The sequence below is a fragment of the Canis lupus genome, chromosome 32 (genome assembly GCF_011100685.1).
Source record: "Canis lupus familiaris isolate Mischka breed German Shepherd chromosome 32, alternate assembly UU_Cfam_GSD_1.0, whole genome shotgun sequence".
Taxonomy (NCBI): domain Eukaryota; kingdom Metazoa; phylum Chordata; class Mammalia; order Carnivora; family Canidae; genus Canis; species Canis lupus.
Genome location: NC_049253.1, coordinates 32814508 through 32837159, shown reverse-complemented (window position 1 = coordinate 32837159; position 22652 = coordinate 32814508). Strand labels below are relative to the sequence as shown.

Genomic DNA, 22652 nt, shown 5'->3' with positions numbered 1-22652 from the left:
GTGCTGGTACTAAGTACCTGGAGATGCCATTAGATCCCACAGGTTAAGGGCTTGGGCTCGCAAGACTGCCCCTTGCCCCCACTTAAGATGCTAATTGCAAGGTCCAGGTCATTATCTGTGCTTCTGACCTATTGGCTATTGATTGGAAGTTTTGGAGACCCCTTCTTGCATTTGATTAACTTGCTAGATGGTTCATGGAACTTAGGAAAACGTATTACTTACTATATTACTGCTTTATTATAAAAGGGTGTAACCCGGGAACAACCAGATAGAAGAGATGCATAGGGTAAAGGGTGTGGGAGGGATCCCTGGGTGGCGCAGCGGTTTGGCGCCTGCCTTTGGCCCAGGGCGCGATCCTGGAGACCCTGGATCGAATCCCACGTCGGGCTCCCGGTGCATGGAGCCTGCTTCTCCCTCTGCCTGTGTCTCTGCCTCTCTCTCTCTCTCTCTCTCTCTCTCTCTCTCTCTGTGACTATCATAAATAAATAAAAATTAAAAAAAAAAAAAGGGTGTGGGAAAGAACACAGAGCTTCCATGACCTACTCTCTCCACACCTCCGTGTGTTCACCAACCCTAAAGCTCTCTGAACCTTGTGGTTTGGGGTTTTTGTGGACACTTCATTACATAGGCATGATTGATGAAATCCTTGGCCGTTGGTGATTGAACTCAATCTCTAGTCCCTTTCCCTTCCCTGGGTGTTGGGTGTTGGGCTGAAGGTTCCAATCTTCTAATAATACATGGGTTAGTTCCTCTGGCAACCAGCCACCATCCTTGAGGACTTTCCAGAAGTCTCCTTGGAGTGAGAGTGGTATACATTGTCCTGCCTCTGATGAAAGGAACTCAGGGGAGGTTCAGAGAAAATGGAAACGTCCAAAGTGGACCACTGTTCCCCTGCAACTCGATGCAAAAGTGCTCTTCCCAAGATGGTCCTGAAATGATCACCAATGCCCTGGTCTGGAGTTAGGCTTCTAGCTTCCTCAGCGGGCTCATTACTTTAGAGTAATCATTAGACTTGTCATCAAAGCAGTTTCTGTGTTTGTTGGAGAAAGAGCCCTAGAGCTGGATTGGGGTGGGGGTAGGGAAAGGATGAAGGTCAAAGTTGAGTTTGTAGGTTCGCTATTCTGTTTGATTACACTACCACTGAAAGTTATATGAGAGAGCAGCAACTTTCCATTATTAATGCCCTGGCATTTGCAGTTGTTGATAGTTGATGCAGTCCTTCAACTACATACAATTTTCTCTCCTTAAACACTCGTGGAACTTTGCTTTTTCTGTTTTACAAAATTTAAGTAATTTTCCTTTGTATCATACTAATTTTATGTTCTCATTTTGATTGAAAACCCCTTGAAGTTAGATATTTAAGAAAATTTAGCAAACTACTTATTGAATTCTTGTTTTATGAAAGCACTGTGTTTAGCACAGGGTATGTCAAGGCGGAAAAGTCCTATCGTCAAGGAGCACACAGACTATTCATTTAATGTTCATTAATATAGGGGCACCTGGGTGGTTCTGTTGGTTAAGTGGCTGGCTCTTGATTTCAGCTCAGGTCATGATCTCAGGGTCCTGGGATTGAGCTCTGTGAGGGGCTCCATGATCAGCGAGGAGTCCACTTCAGAATTCCCTCCCTCTCCCTCTGCGCCCCCCTCTAAAATAAATACATGCATACATAAATGTTTTTAAAATATTCATTAATATATAACTGAGAGCATTCCTTTCTTCACATAAGGATGCCCCCAGTTTTTCACATAACCATCTGCCACTAGTAAGAGCTCATTAGTGATAGTTTTTAAAAGACTCTTTAAAAGTAATAGGCAATACCTTCTCAGGTTGAAATATCATTAACTTTTTCTATATGTTAAAAATAAAAATACTTAAGCTAGTTTCAAATTTGTTCTTCGCTGTCATTAAGGAAACATCTGAGTGGCTACGGTGTGCCAGACAATATACTAAGTACAGGGAATATAAAGATGATTTAAGATACTGTACCTCTTTCTTCTGAGCTTAGAGTCAAGTTAGAAAGACATATGGATACAATTAAAGTGCACCATAAGTGCCATAGTAAATGTACAACTCCTAAAGGGACAAAGAAATAGGACTAAGTCTACTTAAAGTATGGGGGGAGTCGCGGAAACTGGTGTTTGAGAGGGTCTTCATAAATGTGAAAGTTTGCCACAAAGAGAGGAAAGTTAGAAGATCAGTCTGGATGGAGAACAGACGGACCATCACCAAAAGTTGAGGGGACTGTAGGTTCAGACCCCCAGCCAGTGTGCAGGCAGGAGAAGAGAATTCTTGGCAAGAGTAAGAGTTAAGGCTGAAGAAAGAGGCAGGTGCCAGGCTATGGAGCACCTTAACGTGACTGTAAGAAATGGGGAGCCTTTAAAAATTTTAAGCAAAGTCAGAGAGAACAATTAAGAAATGGTTATAATAATACCAGTGATAAATCAGGCTTTACATTTATTAAGTGATAGAGGAGACAGGGAAAAGAAAAATAGATGGGACAGGACTTTGATCATGATTGAGTCTACCTGATGAGGGAGGAAATTGTGTTTGTACCTGATAATCTCTTTGCTTCAAGGTCAGCTCTTGTGTGGGGGAGGCGGCAAGGACAGATAAAGGTAGCAGGTGTTAACAGTGCTGAAGGAAAGTAAGGCTTGCAAATGTAGGGATCTGCGGGCTTAAGGTATTCCCCCCCCACCCCAGGCTTAAGTTTTATTAAAAGAATAATCATGCAATATTGAGGTTATAAAAATTACTTTATTTCCAATGTGAAAATATAAAAACTACTTATATATAAAATTTAGGGGTATCGAAGCATCCAAACTCTAGGTTCTGTCTTTAGCTCCTTATATATGTACTTAAATTTAATTGAGACAATATTCATAGCAGGCATAAATATAAAGAGAATTATATTTCTAAAAATTAAGATACAGGAGAAAATAATACCTTCCATCAGTGATAAAAGCACAGAACTATGGTTGTCAGTGCCACAGACTTCCGAACACCCTGTCCATTCCAAAAGATTACTAGGAGACAATTATAGGGATTTCATTGATGTTGATAGTGATGGGGAGAATGGCCATGTGACCCATTCCTGACCAATAAGACATGAGGAAACATGAGGAAAGGTCCACTAGGTCTACTGAGAGACCCTCTTGAGAAAGGATTCTTCAAGACTATGAAGGAGAGGAAAAAAAGTTGCTCATCTTTCTCTGACTGCTGCCGGGTCTGAATGGGTCCATGGAATAACTCCAGCCATCATGCATGAGCTTGAGAATGAAGCCAATGCTAAATGTGACAGAGCAGAGAGATGGAAAGGTGCTGGTTCCTTGGTGACATCCTGAGCCTGCCCTACTTGAACTTCTTATTATGTAGGGTTATAAATGTCCTGATGGTTTAAGCCATTTGAATCAGGGTTTTCTGCTACTTGCAGCCAAAAGTTTCCCAACCAAAACAAGAATTAAAGGTAGATGAAAAGTAAATATTAACAGGTGGTTATAATGTATTTTTCCCTTTGGGGAGTCAATTTCTTTTATAGTCACTTTAAATTTCATTTCAAGTTTACATAATCCAGTCCCTCTGAATTGTTCTTTTTTCTTGTACTATCACTTCTAACCATCTGTCCTCTCACACAGCATTGTTGACAAAGACAGAACAGAGAGAAGAGAAGCAGCAGTTGAACCTAGCTGCCTGTTTAGGTGCGAAGAGACTGTCTCTCATGTATAGGCAATTTGAAGACTGTGGCAGTAGACTCTTTCCATAGAGAGAGCATATAGAATAGATTCCTGCTATCTTTTAATAACTGTTTTTTAAGATAAAAATAACTAAGCACTTTCTTAAAGTTAATCATATAGCCTTCACTTACTTGCCTCCTGGCTGTATTGAGAGCACCCATATACCTTTTTAATAACCTTAAATAAAAATAGAACATGCAAAGCACTAAGTGTAGTGTTTGGCGCAAGGTATTATTAGCAGTGGTCTACTTAGAACAAAAGACTCCATTAAATCTAGCACTGAGAGTATCCCAGTGGCCCTAAAGCCCTCGCTAGTTGATTTGTAATGTATCTGCTTGCCTTCCTATAGCTTGGATTTTGTTTTCCTCTTATTAATACATTTGAAAATTTCAATCTCGGGGCGAGTGTATGCCTTTCCTTTTCAGATGCAAGCAGGAACTTTGGCATTTCTTATCACAAAAAATCCATATGAGAAAGCTGGCAAGCCCAGTGAACTTCCTGGGCGGAGAGATTTTTCTGTTAAAGCCGGGAGGGTGTGATCATCCACCATCTTCAGAGTTTGACCATTGAGTTGAACAGATCTGTAAAGGGGAAAGATACATCTAAGTTAGCCCTAGTTGTGTGTGCTCTACAAAAGTCGTGACATTGTTTTAAGATCAAAAAAACTTGTGACAGCTTGTATTATATAACTTGTATTTCAGTCTATATTGGGTAAATGTTTGACCCAGATGATCTCTAAGCTATACTGGGAGAGCTGACTCATTGTGACAGAGACCATATGGCCCGCAAAGCCTGAAATACTTACTATCTGGCCTTTTACAGAAAATGGAACACACATAATCTATACTAGACACTATGACGGAGGTATCAAAAGGACAAACATGACATAACTTCTAGATTTGTGGCAATTTGATTTGCTGGTAAATAATTGAAAATGTTTTTTTTTTATACAAGGCAAACAGATATATAGATTGGGATGAAAATTTCACAAATTTAACATTAAAAATGGCAGTGAAACTTCCTTATAACTATGCCCATAAATCCTCTAAGTCCCCTTCCCCCAGGTGATACGCATTCATTTGCATATCTTATGTTGTTAAGATATTTTGGTAGAATATATATTGCTGGAGTGAAACAAAAATAATTCTGTTTCACTGAACCACAGATTCCCCAAAAATGTATGTTTTCTTTGTGTTCTACTGTTGGAATTCAAATTTAAAACTGAGTCAAAAATGTGAAAAATATTTTAAGGACAAGTATTATTTTTATGTGTATTTATTATTATTTAAGTCAAATTAATATAGGCTCACAGCAATAAATCCAATATAAATAAGAGCTTATAATGAAAACCTTTAGCCGGCTTTTAGTTCCACTGATAAGTTAATTCCATAATTCTAAACATCTTATATTTCTATAATCTTTTTCTCAAGCACTTTTTACATTCTGACGTTTTTCCAACAGGAAAAAAATTTATTGTTGAAATTAGTTAATGTCAGAGTTATATGTATGTCCTATATGTAATACATGTAATATATATAGAACACTTATAGGAGTTCCTTGAATATAGTAAACACTGAAAAAGTATTATCTATTGTCATCATTATTCTGATGAATAAATATAACAAAAGTAACCTTCTAATTCATCATAACCATTTTTAATACTTTGATGTACATTCCTTCATCTTTTCATCTCTTTTATGTATATACATGCATATTTTCATTTAAACAAGAACAATCATACAGTATATAATCTCTCAAAACTTGATTTTTTTTCCCTTAACACATCTTAACATTTGCTCACACACATCTACTACATCATTTTAATAGCTGTACAGTATTCCACTCTGTGAGCATATTAGCTTAGTAATTGTCTAGTGTTAGACATTTGGTTGTTTCCAGTTTAGAATTATTTTAATTTTCCTTTTTAAACATCTCTCAAACTTTATCCTCACTAAGTATCAGTCAGCAGAAAAATTGGTTTCCATTTAAACTTGGTTAGATGCCCAGCTCTGGTTATGTACCAACAGATTTAATAAGATAACCATGATGATGCTAGAGGCTACCAAGCCTGCCTTGCATTTACACTTGGTCCACATGAGCATGAGTTTTGTTTTAGTGCCTATATCACATCCATTTTTAGATGGGATGGGGGAGGAAAGGCCATGACCACCATCAGGAAACCACAAACATTAATAGGCCTTGAAAATACTTCTAAATGCTAGTAGTAAGAGCTGTTCTGCGAGAAATTGAAAAACATTTTCAAGAGTACCTGAACAAATTTCAGAAACGCTTTAGGAGAGGCCACAGGGCTTAAAGGTAAATCTCATCATTGTAAATTAATAGTGGGTTAATTTCAGATGGGTTCAGATGATGGGTTCAGATGATGAAACATGGGCAAGATAATACCCAAGACCATCTGGCTACATTGTTTAATTTGCTGTAAAAATAGCTAAAGGATGCTATCAATACATTGAGGAAAGCTGAAAGCATGTTGATTATTTTTGCACTGGGCTGGGTAAGTGAGGGTAGGTTTTATTAGAGGGTAGTATCCTGTTTCATATTTTGAAGTCAGTAACATGATGACAAGAAATAGAAGTCATGCTTGTCAAGTTTCAGATGAAATAGAGCTGAAAGGAATTAGCAAGCAAGAGGAATCTGAATTAGGGATGCTGGGCAAAATTTATCTGAGATAAATATAAAATACTGCTTTTATGTTAAAAATATTCTCTCAAATATTTACTAAATGCCTACTACACAGGACCATCTGTAGACACTATACAAGTTGTTCAACTAAAGAATGTTTTTTTTGAAAGATGATCATTGTTTAAGCCTCTGAGGTCATTAGAATGAACAAGTTTGTAGACTGTTCACAAATTTAACATTAAAAATTTCACAAATTGGGATCCCTGGGTGGCGCAGCGGTTTGGTGCCTGCCTTTGGCCCAGGGCACGATCCTGGAGACCCGGGATCGAATCCCACATCAGGCTCCCGGTGCATGGAGCCTGCTTCTCCCTCTGCCTGTGTCTCTGCCTCTCTCTCTCTCTCTCTCTCTCTCTCTGTGACTATCATAAATTAAAAAAAAAAATTTTTTTCACAAATGTTAAATTACATTAAAATTTCACAAATTTAACATTAAAAATGGCAATTACACAATTACACTCATCAAACTTATCTGGAATACTTCTGCAACATTTTATTTTATTTTTTGCAACATTTTAAAGAGAAAAGTGTAAGTAGTTCATCAAAGAGAACTTAGGGTAATAAAACATGATCCATAATTTCACCAGTTCTCCATTATTAAGCATGAAATGTATGATCAGAAAGCAACAGGGTCTGATAAATACAGCAAAGAAAAGGATCATTGAAGAAATTGGGCACATTAAGCCTGGAGAGATCAATCTAATTGTCCTGCAGCTATTGGAGTTCTACTGGAGAAAATTAGATATTTGGCATCATTACACATTAAGGGTAGTGAACTCAAGTGCCCACAAAGCCAAGGAATTTATATGTGTAAGTGCAGTAGGGCAGGGTCTCAGAGATAACAGGGTCATGGAGGGACTGAGAAGAACCTGTCTAAAGTAAACAACCCCAATTCAACTCCATCTACTTGGGAAAACAAGCCCAGAGTTCCAGAATACCTGTCTTTAAATTTAAAAAAAAATATATTTATTTACTTATTTAGAGAGAGAGGGAGGAGGGAAAGAAAGAGGGAGATCGGAGAAGAGAATCCCAAGCAGACTCCCTGCTGAGCCAGGATTCCTAACCTCTTCTGAGGTTACAACCTGAGCCGAAACTAAGAGTTGGATGCTTAACTAACTGAGCCATGCAGGCGCCCCTGGAATATCTTTTTTTTTTTTTTTTTAAGATTTTATTTATTTTTTTTTAAGATTTTATTTATTTATTCATGAGAGACACAGGGAGAGAGAGGCAGAGGGAGAAGCAGGCTCCTTGTGGGGAGCCTGATGAAAGACTCAATCCTGGGACCCCGGGATCACAACCTGAGCCAAAGGCAGATGCTCAACCACTGAGCCACTCAGGTGCCCCTAGAATATATATTTTTAAAGAAAAGCTAGAAATCCAGATATTTTTGTAGTTATCAATTTTTAAATGTTGACAACTTTGTAAACATAAAAATTAACACAGTGCATGCCAACCTCCCCTACTAGGAAAAAAGAGGGGAAAAAGCCCCCTAAACCCACTTGTATACAGGCATGAGGTGTAGTTTCCAACCTCTGCTCTTGAGGACAGAACCAAAAACAGCAGATGAAAGGCAAGAGAGAGGCTCGCCTTCCCCTCACCAGAGAGGATGCTGCCTGCCTGGAGAGGCTGGCAGATCCAGCAGAGGAGGAATCAAGCAGAGCTAAATGGCCTGAACTCCCCATTGAAGGTTGGACTAAAATATCTCTATGCTTTTCCAACTCTACAACTATTATTCAATTATTTCAGAAAAGCTTTTTCCTTGTCAGCATCAGACACAAATATCAGCATCAGACATAAAAATATCCATTTCAGAAAGTCAGAGCCCAAATAGAAAAAGTATCTGTTAACAAAATATGCATTATTTACATTAGGGTGGAAAATGATTAAAATGGCAAGAAAATGGGTTAAGTAAACCTTGGTAATTTTACAAAACATGCAGCCCATAAAAACGTCTACAAAGGCTTTGTATGGAAAGACATTCCTGGGTACCCCCTCTTTCCCATTAGAGGTTGTATGATTACAGTTGTAAAATAAAGCATAGGGAAAAAACAAGGAATGGCATCCAGTGTTAATGATGTTTGTCTATGGAATGCAGGTCTTTGGGGAAAGCATGCTTACTGTCCTTTTTCAGGTTCTAATGCTGATTATTGTGGAAAACATCTCTCATACAGCATTTGCAAAGATGGGAGAAGATGGTGAGAATTTTGGGAGATTCTTATTTTTTTGCTCCAATGTGAGAATAGTCATGATGAAAGGAGCTCCTTCCCAACACAGAATCTTACAGTTTGCATGCCTGCCTCTTCAAGGCTCATGGTCATTTTTGGGTGTTCTGTTGAATATGGTATTTTATAAGACATAACCAATGACTGGCTTTTAAAACTAAAATGTGTTACAACTAACTTCAAATAATCCACCTAACAGCTACGCTCCTAGACATTTTTTTCTTACTCTATCCAAATAAAAACACTGCTTTAACACTGTAAGAGAATCACACTCAACTCACATGGTGTAATATGTACGCCAACCCCAATGCTCTTAGTAGCAATTATACATAGGTATGTTTTGCTTTAATGACTGTGTTACCAAGAATTACAAGTTTTTGTAGAGCAAATAATTTAAATGCCTTGAGGGCATTGACATATCAAATTGTTCTGAAATGCAAACTACTCTGTAAGAGAATGGCTAATTTGTGTTCATATCCTTCTGCTTAGGACTCTGGGTGAGTTATACCTGTATTGATAAATATTCATATATAAATTTCCCGAACATTAAGAATTGTTAGAACTTGAAGTAGTTGACTTTTTTTTTTCTTCCTATCAACACTCTCTATTCTGATAAACATCAATCAATTTGGTGAAAGTTTGAAGTGAAAAAGGAAAATCACTCACTTGGAAAGTAACTCATCAGGTCCTAGAGGTTGTAAGAGATACTTGTCCACTTGTTTGTCAAATAGATGATATGGCAACTGCAAGCGTTTGGTGACATTATGGAGGTTTAAGGCATACAGAGTTAAATCTCCTTCTTTATACCTTGGGCTAAAAGCAAATGGGTTAACTCAATAAAAATATTTAACTTAAGCAATTAAAAGCAATTACAAACATAATCATGGTTACTAAGTATTGGTGTCTATGATGATGGGCCCTCCTTTTATCCTTCCTTTCATGATTACAGTTGATGACTGATGTGGTCCTATTTGAAAATATGATTGAAACTATTGCTCCTCATGCTACCATTTTCTAGGTTAGAGCATTTTGGGATCTTTGATGCTTTGCCAGGTGGAGTTGCCAGGAAGCTGGTCAGCCCAACCCTGTTCAAACATAGGAAAGTTAAATAATAAAAAGCAAATTTTGTGTGTTCCTATGAATTCAAATCATAAGCCATGTAAACAGGAGCTTTTCTTGCCTTATGAGAAAACTAAAACAAACAAGAAAATTGAATCTATTGGTACTTTTCAGAATTTCCATGTGAACCATTCATTCTCCTACTCCCTAGTGGGTCCTCACTATTTAAAGAGTTTCCACTCACCAGAAATCATGGGTGGCTTTATTTTGGCTAGAATTATTATTTCAGTATAACCCTTTCAGGAAGGACATTTTACTGATTAAAACTTGTTGACTGGTAAAGGATGTGTTACACACTTACTGATTGACATTGGTGCAATGAAGGTATACTCGAAGTTTACTTCTGTCTGGACCTTTCACACTTGCCATGAACACATTGGTGCCCACGAGTTTCTTGAACAGAAGAGATAGCCAATAATCCTAATGCAGTGGTTGGGGAGAGAAGGAATCAAAATAGATCTTATTTATTTCTTTACTTAACAAAAACAGTGTGAGCAAATAATTAATCCTACAATGACTGTGACTGTTATCCTAGAAGTATTTAAATGGAATACATCTTTTGATCCATGGTCCCACCATGATCCGAGGGCAAAGTTTTATTTGCTGCCTTTTATCATTGGAGGACTATGTTGGTACAATTCAGAGGGTCATGACCACTAGGAGATGTATCTCAAGAACGTAATTCATTGCTGAGAGAGTTTAAATATTCTTTATCATCTATCACCCAAGAATTCAAAGCAAAGCTCAAAGTAGAACATTTAGATATGTACAAGTACACACTCACACTCAAAGACAAGTCTTTACAATACAATTTCTACCTACTTAAGAGATTAAAATAATTTCTTTTTTAAAAAGATTTAAAAAAATTTTAAGTAATCTCTATAGCCAACATGAGGCTCAAACTCACAACCATGAGATAGTGTCCGTCCCCTGCTCCACCAACTAAGTCAGCCAGGAGCCCCTAAAATAATTTCTTTTAGAACCTTATAACCCCCCTTCCTGGGTAAAGTAATGGATTAGGCAACAATCCTTACTAGCTTTAAGGTAAAAAAAAAAAAAAAAATATATATATATATATAGAGAGAGAGAGAGAGAGAATCAGACATTATGTGCTTCTTGTTGGAAGCACATAACATCTCCTATGAAGAATTGCTACAAAACATATCTCTTCCAAGTGGCTTTTTGGATCAAACGCCTACATTCCTGATTTGGCACCAGATACAGTTGCAGGTAGGGTGAAAATGAGACTTTATTCATAAAGATCTTGAAGATTATAAACAAAATAGCCAATTTTTAGGGTGAGATGTTTGAAAAAATAAATTATAATTTCCTGACAGAAAAGTTTTGAAGTTTTGGATACTGTTAGTAATTTTAACTTTGATTTACTTTGCAAAAAACATTTCTTTTTTAATTAATTAATTAATAGTGTGCAAGCAAGGGGAGGGGCAGAGGGAGAGAGAGAATCTCAAGCAGACTCTTCACTGAGTGGGAGCCTGACCAGGCTTGATCTCTGGACCCAGAGATCATGACCTGAGCCAAAATCAAGAGTTAGACTCTTACCTGACCGAGCCACCATGGCACCCCACAAAGTTCTGAGTTCGTTATCTTATGAAATTGGAGTCATTAAATTTGAAATTTTCCTTTAAAAAAAAAATCCCATGTGGTGCCTGGGTTGCTCAATTGGTTAAGCATCTGACTCTTGATTTTCACTCAAGTCATGATCTCAGAGTCATGAGATCGAACCCCATATGGGGCTTGTACTTGGTGTAGAGTCTGTCCCTCTCCCTCCATTCCTCCCCTCGCCTCTGCACTTGTGTTCTCTCATCAATCAATCAATCAGTCAATAAATAGCAATGGGAAAATAATGATCACTTACAGGTAAAGGTTCGAAGTTTTCATCTACTAAGTGGTAGTTTCCAGCTCCAAAGAGCACTTGCCTCATCACCACTTCTATGCCCATTCTGGCGGACAGGCCCAATTTATCCAGCCACCTGCAAAAGAGCAAGGCCCAGCTCTCTTCAGGTTTGGAAAAAAAAAAAAATCAATATCAATTCTAATTATACAACTATTCTGATTGATTCATCTATGTGGAAGGAATTGACAGGAGACCAGACAAGTGGTATTAATTATAAATAAGCCATTCACATGAAATGGAGACTATCCTTCCCTTCACATGTTCACACGTGTGAGCATGATAATAAATCATAGAATACTATTAATATGCATAGGAGTTCCTTTCGAGGTAAGAAAACTTCTACAAAGCAGAGTAAACAAATTCTCACCCCACAGGCAATCATTCATCTTGCTGGATACCCTCCCCACCTCCCCAAAACCCAGGCCCACGTGAGGAAGAAAAGGTTGAAGAAGAAAAGGCAGTTTGTAGTCATCAGTAGTAAAATATGAAATAAGTAGAATCACACCTAGACTTTTGTGGCTATCTTCCTCCATCCCTTCCATCTTTAGCTGATGGCGAAACAAACATCTTTATTCTTATCTCTTCTCATGCCCCCATGAGCAAAAATAATTTATTTTTTTATTCTGGGTTTACAAGAATTAGGAGGGTAGGAGGGGAAAGAGAGTAAGTCTCAGTGTAAGGTTATAGAATTATAGATTAAGAGTGTTAATAGAGTTCTGGAAAGTAAGTAAACCAGTTGTTTAAAGCAATCAAGTTTGTGGTGATTGGATATGAAGGTGATTTAGTAAGTCTTGAAACTTATTGGTAGCTCCTCACACTTCAGACTCTAAACTCCTTGGGAATCTATGAATAGAGCCACATATACATAAGGTTTCTTCTCAGACTTAAGCCTCTAGAATATACTCTTTTTTTTTTTTTTAGAATATACTCTTTTATGATCTCTTTCAGAGTAAGGAAGCCTTGGCATATTTATGGGCCATAATTAAGGAACAGCACTTCTAATGCAATTCATTCATACAATAATTAATTTGGGACACCCATTAAAGATGTCCAACAAACTTTAGTAAAAGATTTCCTTGCAAAATCTGGCATGAATTTTGGGTCTCAGCCATAGAAATGGTCTTTGATCAGCTTTCTGGGTGATGAGCTGTTTCAACATCCTGTAATAAAAGGCCGGGAGAATGTTGCAGCCTAATCCCCAAGGCGGTGCTGTTTCACTCACATAAAGCCAGCTGCAAAGGTGTTGGACAGCAAGGGTGCTCCACCCCCGTATGCTGAGCTTGTTTCTCCTAACCAAACCTTCTTGTGGGGGCTGGTCTCCTCAACAACCTATGGAACAGGAGATTCCCTATTATATTTGCAAACAAGCTGACCAGCTACAGTGATAAAAATAAATGACATTCAAAACCTTGTATTCCCAGACTGATTTGGCCAATATAGTTACAAAATGTGTTCGTGGTCATTTAGGTCTTGGGCAATTTACTTTTATTAGAATACTTAGTGTGGAAGGAATTTAAATAATCCCATTCCTATTTGAGGCTGGCCTTGGAGAGTTAATTCTACCAAAGACTATTGGAAGTATTTTTAATTTTTAATTGGGCATACATGGGAAACACAGGATGCTAAGGGGGACAGAAGGTGAATAAGTATCTGTTATCTAAAGAAAAACATGTAAATGTATATACACATGGAATCTAGAATTAGCTAGACCACAAAATAAAAATTCTGGCTTTACAGAAGTCTCTCCTTATCTATGGTTTTGCTTTCTGAAGTTTCAGTTGCCTGTGGTCAACTGCAATCTAGAAGCAGATGGTCCTCCTTCTGACCTATCATTAGAAGATTGCTAGTAGCCTAAAGCCACCAATACATATGTCATTCACCTCACTTCATCTCATCATGTAGGTATTTTATCATCTCACATCATCACAAGAAGAGTGAGTGCAATATAGTAAGATATTTTGAGAGAGGGAAACCACATTCACATAACTTTTATTATAGTTATACTGTAATAATTGTTCTATTTTATAATTATTGTTGTTAATCTCTTACTATGCCTAATTTATAAATTAAACTTTATCATAAGAATGTATGTTTAGGAAAAGTATATATAGGGTTTGATATTATCTGTAGATCCAGACATCCACTGAGGGTCTTGGACTATATCCCTTAGAGATAAAGGGGACTACTCTCCTTAAAAAAAAAAAAAAAAAAAAAAAGACTATTACCTGGAAAATCTTTTGCACAGTTGAAGTAAAAGTGTCCAACACATCAGGGTTTAGGAAATCTTCTTTGGTAGCAATTCGTCCATTCAAGTAGTAGCTAAATTATTTGGAAAATATTCAGAAAAACAAACAAACCATACTTCCTGCTTTTAAGTTAATTGGCTAACTTGTTCTCCTTTCTACCTCTTCACACCCCTCTGTTATTATAAAAAAAAAAAAAAAAAAAAAAAAGTCAGAACTTCTAGCAAGAAAAGACCAAGATGGAAGGGGATAGTCACAAGTGCAGGTTCTTATAGGTTACCTGTTCTTTGGCAAGCATATTGATTTTAGCTACTTATCTGCTCCACGATTTAAATGATAGTGTGTTTTGATCTTATAGAAACTACCATATATTTAAAATAAAGTTTAAAATTTTCTTTTCTTAATATTAAAAGTCTAGTACAAGCTGCTTGAGATACTATTTGTTTCTTATTTGAACTATGTCAATTAGTAATTAAATGGAAATAATTTTTTGAAAACTTAGCAGTAAATAAAGCTAGCATTAGTTTCTCAGTACTAAGATCAGGTGACATACTTACTGGTGCCATGTAACAGAATCAATCACTTTTCCTCCAGCCTTCAGGAAACTGGAAAAAAAAAATCCATTATGATCTTTACTTAATCCTCATATGCCCAGTATATATGCACAGTATATGCACAGGAATTTTACTTCTTGGAAATGAGCTGGTTGCTGCCTTTCCATCAGGCAAACACAAACTTCCCAATACTGATACAGATTATATCGTAGGTTCCCTTGGCCCTCAGATCCTTAGTATTCTGAGCCAGGCAATGTTTCCTCTTTTGGTAAAACATTAGGTAGCAAGTGGCTTAATTACAGGTGGACTATTGAGAATTCTCCACCGGAGATAAATACTATGTTTAAGAAAAGTGGTTCTGCTTCCTCTAGCGCCTACCTCCTTAGCATGGGGACTGTCTTTCCTCGAGGCTGGCCAATATCAGGACCATAGAGATTGGCGGTTTTGAAAGAGGTTTTGCCTAGAAGTTTATGCAACTTGACAAAATCTTTTCCTAACTGCAATCCATCGATGAAAATACCAGCCTTCTTCCGGAAACTGTTAGGTTCTGAAAGAGAGCAATTCTCAGGGTAATCGCGTACCTAGAAATCTTGTATTCAAAAGCAAATTTAACAGCAGCATCTAAGAGCAAGAAAACATTTCCCAATCACAAAAACTTAGACTCCAAAGGCAAGAAAAGTAAAGCCCCTCTTTATCCTCCTTATGAAGAAGATATTTCAGTTAAACACAAATTTAAAGGACATAACAAAAGGGTGAGAGGATATTAAAACAATCTGAAGTTAATGATGGGAATATTAAACTAGTGGATAGTTGGGGAATAGTCTTCATCCAGTACTTAGTACACTGATTTACTTAAAAAGATGAAAACTTTAGGTGAGAGGTGAAGACATTTAAAAACTGATTTCTACAATGCCATTAAAAGCCTTATTGAGACTGTTTATTCCCAAATTATCTGTGCAGGTGAACCTGGATGTAGCCATGCTGAAGACTCAGGAGGGAAGCAGAGAAGTGTTCAATCCACTGCCCAGAACACCCTGTATGGGGATTTCCTTGCTCCCTTCTCCTTCTCTCTGGAAAGCAGACCTTTTTCTTGCAAAACGGGGCCCAAGGAAGAGGGGAGACATGATGGCACCGCCCTTTTATCTTACTCTAAAGAACAGAAGGAGTTGGGGATGAGTACAATAGAAAAGGAGGGAGGGAGAGATGTATAGGGATGGGGAAGCATGGGCTCAGATGACTCATTATTCATGTGGTTGCCATTGTTCAAAGTTGTTCAGTGTCTAGCTAAGATATGGTTACCCCTACCTTTATATTGTGTTTTGTGCTTCGACTTGCCAGTTACCCTTAGCAACCTCATCCCAAATCCACCTCTAGACATCATGGAGGTACATACCACTCTAGACATTTAGCTTATTTCTTTGCTTGCTTTCGTGTTGGTCTGGCTCCCTTCCTCTAGAATGGAACTCTTGAGAAAGCAGGGACCTTGCTCTGGAGCCAAACTACCTGGGCTCAGATTCCAAATCCTCTGCTTAGCAGCCCAGCATCACACAGCTATTTAATCCTTTTTGTGCCTCTTTTGTCATCTGTAAAATGAAGGTCATAATTGTATCCACTCCAGGGTAGGTTTATGAAGAGAAAAGAATACTTATTAAATGCTCAGAACAGTGGTTCAGGAATGTAGTGCGTGCCCACCATATAACAACATCCCATTTCCCATTTCACTTTCAGTTCTATTGGCTCACGTGTGGAAAAAGCATTATAAATATGTTGGAATAAATGTGGCTGTAGTTGGAATTTACAAGTTCTTTGCAAAAAAGTGAAGAAGGAAATCATCAGGAGCTTGATCTGGGTAGGATTCTATGCTAGGAACTTCTAGCTTGAGCATATCATGATGATTGGGATAGAGTCGCTGAGATTAAGTGACAAGTTGAGAAACAAAGAAAATAGAAGGGCAAAAGCAAAAGTGCCTGCTTTATAGTTGTGCTGAGTCCAGCCTGCCAACCACCCTAGGTTTAAGTGACCCTGAAAATGTCAAGTGAACCCAGGAGCTGTGGAAGTTTCTGGGTCCAACCAGTTGCCTTCAGCTCAAGTGTAACATAAACTAGGATTAACAGTAGGTTCTAGGATCTATAAAGAAGTTTTTTGCCAGAAGCAATTCCAAAAGTTGCATTGTTGACCACTGGTACAAGTGTGCCCAGCCAAAAGTATATCTGCTAATATTAAAAAGAATGTCATAAATAGGAACAACTAATGCCAAAGGGGAATCCCTTTATGAATGAAATGTTCCTGGGGGTACTTACCATTGCCTAGTTCCCAAGAGATGTTATAATTCTTGGAAGAGCAATAGTCCAGGAGCAACTGAGCGTTAGAACTATTCCACTGCAAATTTGCTGTTCGTAGTAAGGCATTTAGACCAAAGATCAAGTCCAATCCTGAGCAATTTGCAAAAGTGTACAGCATATCCACAGAGCTTCCTAAAAGAAAAACGTTGCAATGTAATGGCTGGGTCAGCACCACAATAATGAAGGCCTCCAGATTTGTTCTCCAGTGAATTACTATTTTGGTTGTTAAATTGAAGGAATTACAGTCCTAATGAGTGACTATAATTAAGAGACAAAAAACTGGACAGGCAAATTAAAAAATTAAAAATAGATAGGACTTCATTGCCTTCAGCGGTTAAATCAACTTTCCATGCTGAACCATGTAAAGTACCAGAAGCTTTGGTCTGGCACTCAGGTTTTATTCAAATGACCTCAAGTGAACTCATGCTCAAGCCACACTAGTCATTAGTCAACATAAGCCACACTCTTCATAATTAAAACATCTCTACTCACAAACTCATTAGTCAACATAAACCACACTCTTCATAATTAAAACATCTCTACTCACAAACTCAGTCACAAAATATTTTGGTAGATTTAACCATATTTAAAACAAGTTTTTGGAAAATTCATGTATATGATTTATTGATTTTAAATAAGTACGATTTGACATTAAAAAATTGACCTATGATTATAGATCTGTGGTTTCCAAACTATGTGCCAAGACATCCTAGCAAGTTTCAAGAAATTCACCACATGGTTGTCAGATTTAGTAAATGAAAATATAGATGACCAATTAAATTTGGACTTCAGATAAATTATTCAGATGAATAATTTTTACTGTATGTCTATGCAACATTTGAGAAATACAGTAAAAAAATTTAGTTTATCTGAAATTCAAACTTACCCAAGCAACCCTACTCACAGGAGCACTACAGAATCCTTTAGATTTGCAAGGGAAACATCAACTCTGTTGGACATGACAAGAACTATTACTATTAGGTTTTTGGACCTAACAACTTCATAATTGAAAATCTTAGGTATTTCCTTGGGGCTAGGTAAGATATGAAACAAATTACTGCGTCATTTAAGTGCCATAAAGGTTTGGAAACTTTTGAACTCAGCGTTTCTAACCATTAACTTGTTTAAAATCCCTTCTTGAGAGTGGCAACAACGTCAGTTTGAATATCATCTTGAAGTCAGGTATCATATGCATAGTAAGTCTGTAATTTTCATGCATATTTAGAGTTATTTGTTGAATAGAAATCCACTCGAACTCTCCTAATTTAAAAAAATCTAAATGAATTACTTGGATCAGCATAGCAGAGAAACCTTAAATTTAATATTGCCGATGAAGCTGAGGTGCAGGGGCATCTAGGTGGCTCATTGGTTGAGCATCTGCCTTCAGATCAGGTCGTGGTCCTGGGCTCCTGGGTTAGAGTCCCACATCAGGCAACCTGCTCAACAGGAAGTCTGTTTCTCCCTCTGCCCCTCCCTCCTGCTCCTGCTCTCTCTCACTTGCTACCAAAATAAACAAGTAAAATCATTAAAAAACAACAACAACAACAACAACAACAAAACAAAACTGAGTGGCAGAAACCTCTCATGCAAGTTGTTTGAGGTGTTTTGAATGTTTGCTGTGTCACCCACTTCCACAGAACTGCTGCCTATCATCAAGGAGTTTCAGACAATGGAAGTTGAAAAGCCCTCCAGTTCTGTGGCCCAGCGTTCAATCAGAACCTGAGCCACAGTTTGAGATGGCACAGAGCCTTGGGATTGTTGGGCTCTCCCCAAACCTACACCCTCATTTTTCCATGAGGAAACTGACACCCACGGAAATGAAGTGCTTTGCCCAATACTGCATAGCTATTTGGTGGCAGTGTCATTACTAGAGCCTGTTGTAAAAGGGTGACTCGACCGTCTTAATCACAGCTCCCCATTAGACATATATATATTGCAAAATCATGCTGTGGAAAGTTTCCTGGATCAGGAATCCTAAAACCTGAGCTCTAGAACCCACTCTCCCACTTATAGACTCTATGATTGAGGTGACTCCTTTACCTTGCATGAGCCTCAGCTACAGATGCACGGCCCTGGAATTATTACTATCATGTGCCTATTCACAAAACCGAGGTTGAAATGACAGATGTGAAAACCCTTTGTAAATCATATAGTAAACCTTTACTTTATTGTTACTACCTAGTCTTTCTATGGCATTTTCAAAAAAGTTTGCATTTCAGAGTAATTATTCAACTCATGCTTTACTCTTTGTCTATTTCATTTTTCCAAATGCACTTGGAATTTAATTTTTTTTTTAAAGATTTTATTTATTTATTCATGATAGTCACAGAGAGAGAGAGAGAGGCAGAGACACAGGCAGAGGGAGAAGCAGGCTCCATGCACCGGGAGCCCGATGTGGGATTCGATCCCGGGTCTCCAGGATCGCGCCCTGGGCCAAAGGCAGGCGCCAAACCGCTGCGCCACCCAGGGATCCCTGCACTTGGAATTTATATAGCTTACAGTTGTATTATATGCTTCCTACAATGTAATAATAATATCTCCGAGAATAAGAGCTGTATAATACTGGATTAGAATCCACTCTTAAAAAAAAACCCCACTCAGCCTACTTTCTCCTCAAAATAAGAACAATAGGAAAACTCATAGCTAATTTTCCAATTCCCAATCATTACCCCGTCTCTCACCTCTTATTTTACAAGAGAGTGGAAAGATCCGTGGGACAAAGATAATTTAAATGACACACTGAAAACTGACATTGACTCTTGCCCTAGTGTTATGCCATGTCTGTTTACATAAGTGTGTCCAGTTCCAGTGTGGGAATGGGTGATGGAGGTGGAGGAGGCAGGTGATGATGAAGAGAGGTGGAGAACGAGAGCCAAGAATTAGCCCATTAAGTCAAGTTATTTTAATAAGGAAGTTCTTTCTGCAGTCACACCCAGAATTACATCCGTAACATTGCTTCCTTTTCCTGCCTAAACAGGCTTATAGAGTTTGTAGTCTCGTGACAAACGTTTTTGTCATCTTCTACTTAAGTGAAACCCACCATCCAATGGGTCCTGTAATTAGAAAACTTAACTGTATCTTCTAGGACATCTGTTTTAAGGGTGTAGGCCACTGACTAAGCAATTAACCTGTCCTTGCCACAGTAGACTTTTGCAATCTCTTCCACTGGACAATGTCAGCCCAAGTTACTCAGGCATTGCCAACCTCAGTCAGCAGTGCAAAGCGATGTGTGCAAACACTTATAGGCTTCTGAGACGCTTACCACTATAATGAGTTGATGCCAGACTGAACAACGTCCATTCCTATCTATATGTTTCTAAGACATGTACATTCAAACAAAACATTTCAAACCAGGAGTCAAACATTTCCAAATACAAATAAACTATCCATATTTGTTCAATATTTTAGCCGATCAGGTGGCTACAATTATAATTAGACCTAGTTACATAGTTAGTGAAGGAACTTCCTTCTGGTGTAGGAACTAGGAAGGTCCTAGTCCCAGAGGCAGGGAAAGATAGTGGAAACCTACCATCTTGATTCCAGAAGGATCGTGTGAGGTAGGAAACTGGTATAAACTGGCAGAATGTTTAACATGATACAAAATAAAGTAGAAGTCAATAGATTACCTAATAACATGGAGTCTTCTCTTCGCAGACCTAGATCATAATGATTTATTATAGGTGAGATCTTACTACTATGGGTCTCTTGTACTCCTGTCACTCCTGTCATGGGATCTGAGACAGCCCTGTGTTATGCCAAATTCCATTCCACCATAGATCATGTTATTAAAGTGTCAGAGTAGTTCCCCCACCCCCTTTAAAATGCAATAAATAATTTAGAGGATTGCATTTATCTATTAACATGCAAACTATTTTCTGATTTCTTATGTGTCATATCTTTTCTATACCTTATAAATAAAAAAGTATAAAGATAAAAATCCATGGGATACATGAACTCCAGATAACATACAGTAAAATCTTACAAAGATAAATAATCTACTTCCAATAATGTATTCTTGGAAATGCTGAGTGACCTAAATTAACTACAAGATCATTTATTTTCCAAAAATCCAAAGAAGAGCATTGTAGAGTAGGTTATTTCCTTAATTGAGATCTGGGGCAACATCATCCCTTAGCTGGGTATAAAATATCAACTTTCATGGGCAGCCCCGGTGGTGCAGTGGTTTGGTGCCGCCTGCAGCCTGGGGTGTGATCCTGGAGACCAGGGATCAAGTCCCATATCGGGCTCCCATCATGGAGCCTGCTTCTCCCTCTGTCTGTGTCTCTGCCCCTCTCTCTGTGTCTATGAATAAATAAATAAAATCTTTAAAAAAAATAAAATACCAACTTTCAGATAAAAATATTTTTCATAGTTAAATAAAGATTGCCTGTTTCAGTCGTCTTAAAGCTCTGCACGGCAATATCCTCCCATATTGAAGACTGGATAACCGTATCAGTGAATGGAAATAAATTCCTGGTTAGTCTAGCTAGTTCTACGTTTGCAAAGCCTGAGAGGAAAGAAAAACAGAGAGCTGCTTGATGGCCAGCACTGTCTATTATGACTCAGGCTTCCACTGCCTAATGGTACAACTCATAATAGTGGTTGCTTCTGGGAGGAGAGATGGAATAGATGACGAAGTGTGGATGGTTTTCACAACTTACACTTTTTTTTCCTAAAGATTTATTTGTATTTTTGAGGAATCTGTCCACCCAGTGTGGAGCTTGAATTTTCAACCCGAGATCATGAGGTGCAGGCTCTACTGACTGAGCTGTTCAGGTGCCCCCACTATTTACCCTTCATACTCTTGTACTTTACTTTCACACTGGAAATGTATCTGTGTCTTCTTTGACTTCCTAGTTCTCCAGAGCAGTAAAGGTCATCATTAGCTCATGAATGAATGATTTCTAGATTTCACTTCATGGCTAGTAGGCAAAGTCAGGTGAAGTAAAGAAATGGGGTTCACGAATTCCCATTAACTCTTGATACCATTTGAGTATTATGCAGCTTTACACAACTGCTGTAGGGCCTACATGATTCAAGCCCAAGTTCAAGCTCTCCATGTATTTTGGGGGCTGGGACACCTGCAGAGTGCCTTTCATCTCTTACTTGAGTAAGTGCTGTTCTTGAACTTTTTCTGATACTGCTCTTGGAGCAGCAGTTTTTCCTGGAATGGCCATTCCAACTGTAACCTCTTCTCTACATCAGAAGGGATGGATCCAGATTTGCAAATATCTGCAAGTGGAAGAAATGGTTTAGAGAATCTATTTTCACAGTGATAAGGTTCAAATCCCACACATTTATTTCATTACCTATCTATGTGACTAAAGCAGGATAATTACATTTCTGGTTTTTAGGTACAAGACCAGAGGAAGATACATTCTGTTACACACGTCAAATTTGCTGGCTAACCAATCACCACACAAAAAAACAACCAACGGACAGGTTTCCTAAGAAACAGTGGGCATACCCTGGATACAAGATACACTGGGCATAACTGCAAGTTATTTAACAATTCAGAAGGCTCCTCAGAAACTTAAAATTGCTAGAGAACCCCACTGAAGAAGACATAGTTCAATTCTCTTAAGATTCATTTTCAAAATACATAAAATTTGTTTCACTGGCCTCTATCTGCTTTGTGATGATTTTCTCTTGCCATAATGGTAGGACAGGAAATATTGACTTTTTTCCCCCCTTCAAGTATGGTATCCTCAAAGCTTCTGAGACCACAACATGTGCACTTGGAAAAACCAACCACTATGCTGTCAGGCAGACTGTGCTTCTTTATCACAAGGCAGCAGAGCTGCTGAGGGCTGGCCGCCAGGGCTG

The 22652-nt window shown here is 38.2% G+C and overlaps 1 protein-coding gene across 1 annotated transcript in view; it reads right to left on the bottom strand.

Annotated features, from left to right (window-relative positions):
* Positions 1–2734: 2734 nt before the first annotated feature.
* Positions 2735–22652, bottom strand: part of HPSE (heparanase) — a 33278-nt gene continuing 13360 nt past the window's right edge. The window contains exons 3-12 of the mRNA XM_038582255.1: positions 21933–22058; positions 16785–16958; positions 14863–15031; positions 14488–14535; positions 13913–14006; positions 12910–13016; positions 11649–11763; positions 10074–10192; positions 9320–9466; positions 2735–4312 (exon numbers count right to left, since the gene is read on the bottom strand). Coding sequence (XP_038438183.1) covers positions 4153–4312; positions 9320–9466; positions 10074–10192; positions 11649–11763; positions 12910–13016; positions 13913–14006; positions 14488–14535; positions 14863–15031; positions 16785–16958; positions 21933–22058 — 1259 coding nt within the window. The 3' untranslated portion in view covers positions 2735–4152. The remainder of the gene's footprint in view (positions 4313–9319; positions 9467–10073; positions 10193–11648; positions 11764–12909; positions 13017–13912; positions 14007–14487; positions 14536–14862; positions 15032–16784; positions 16959–21932; positions 22059–22652) is intronic.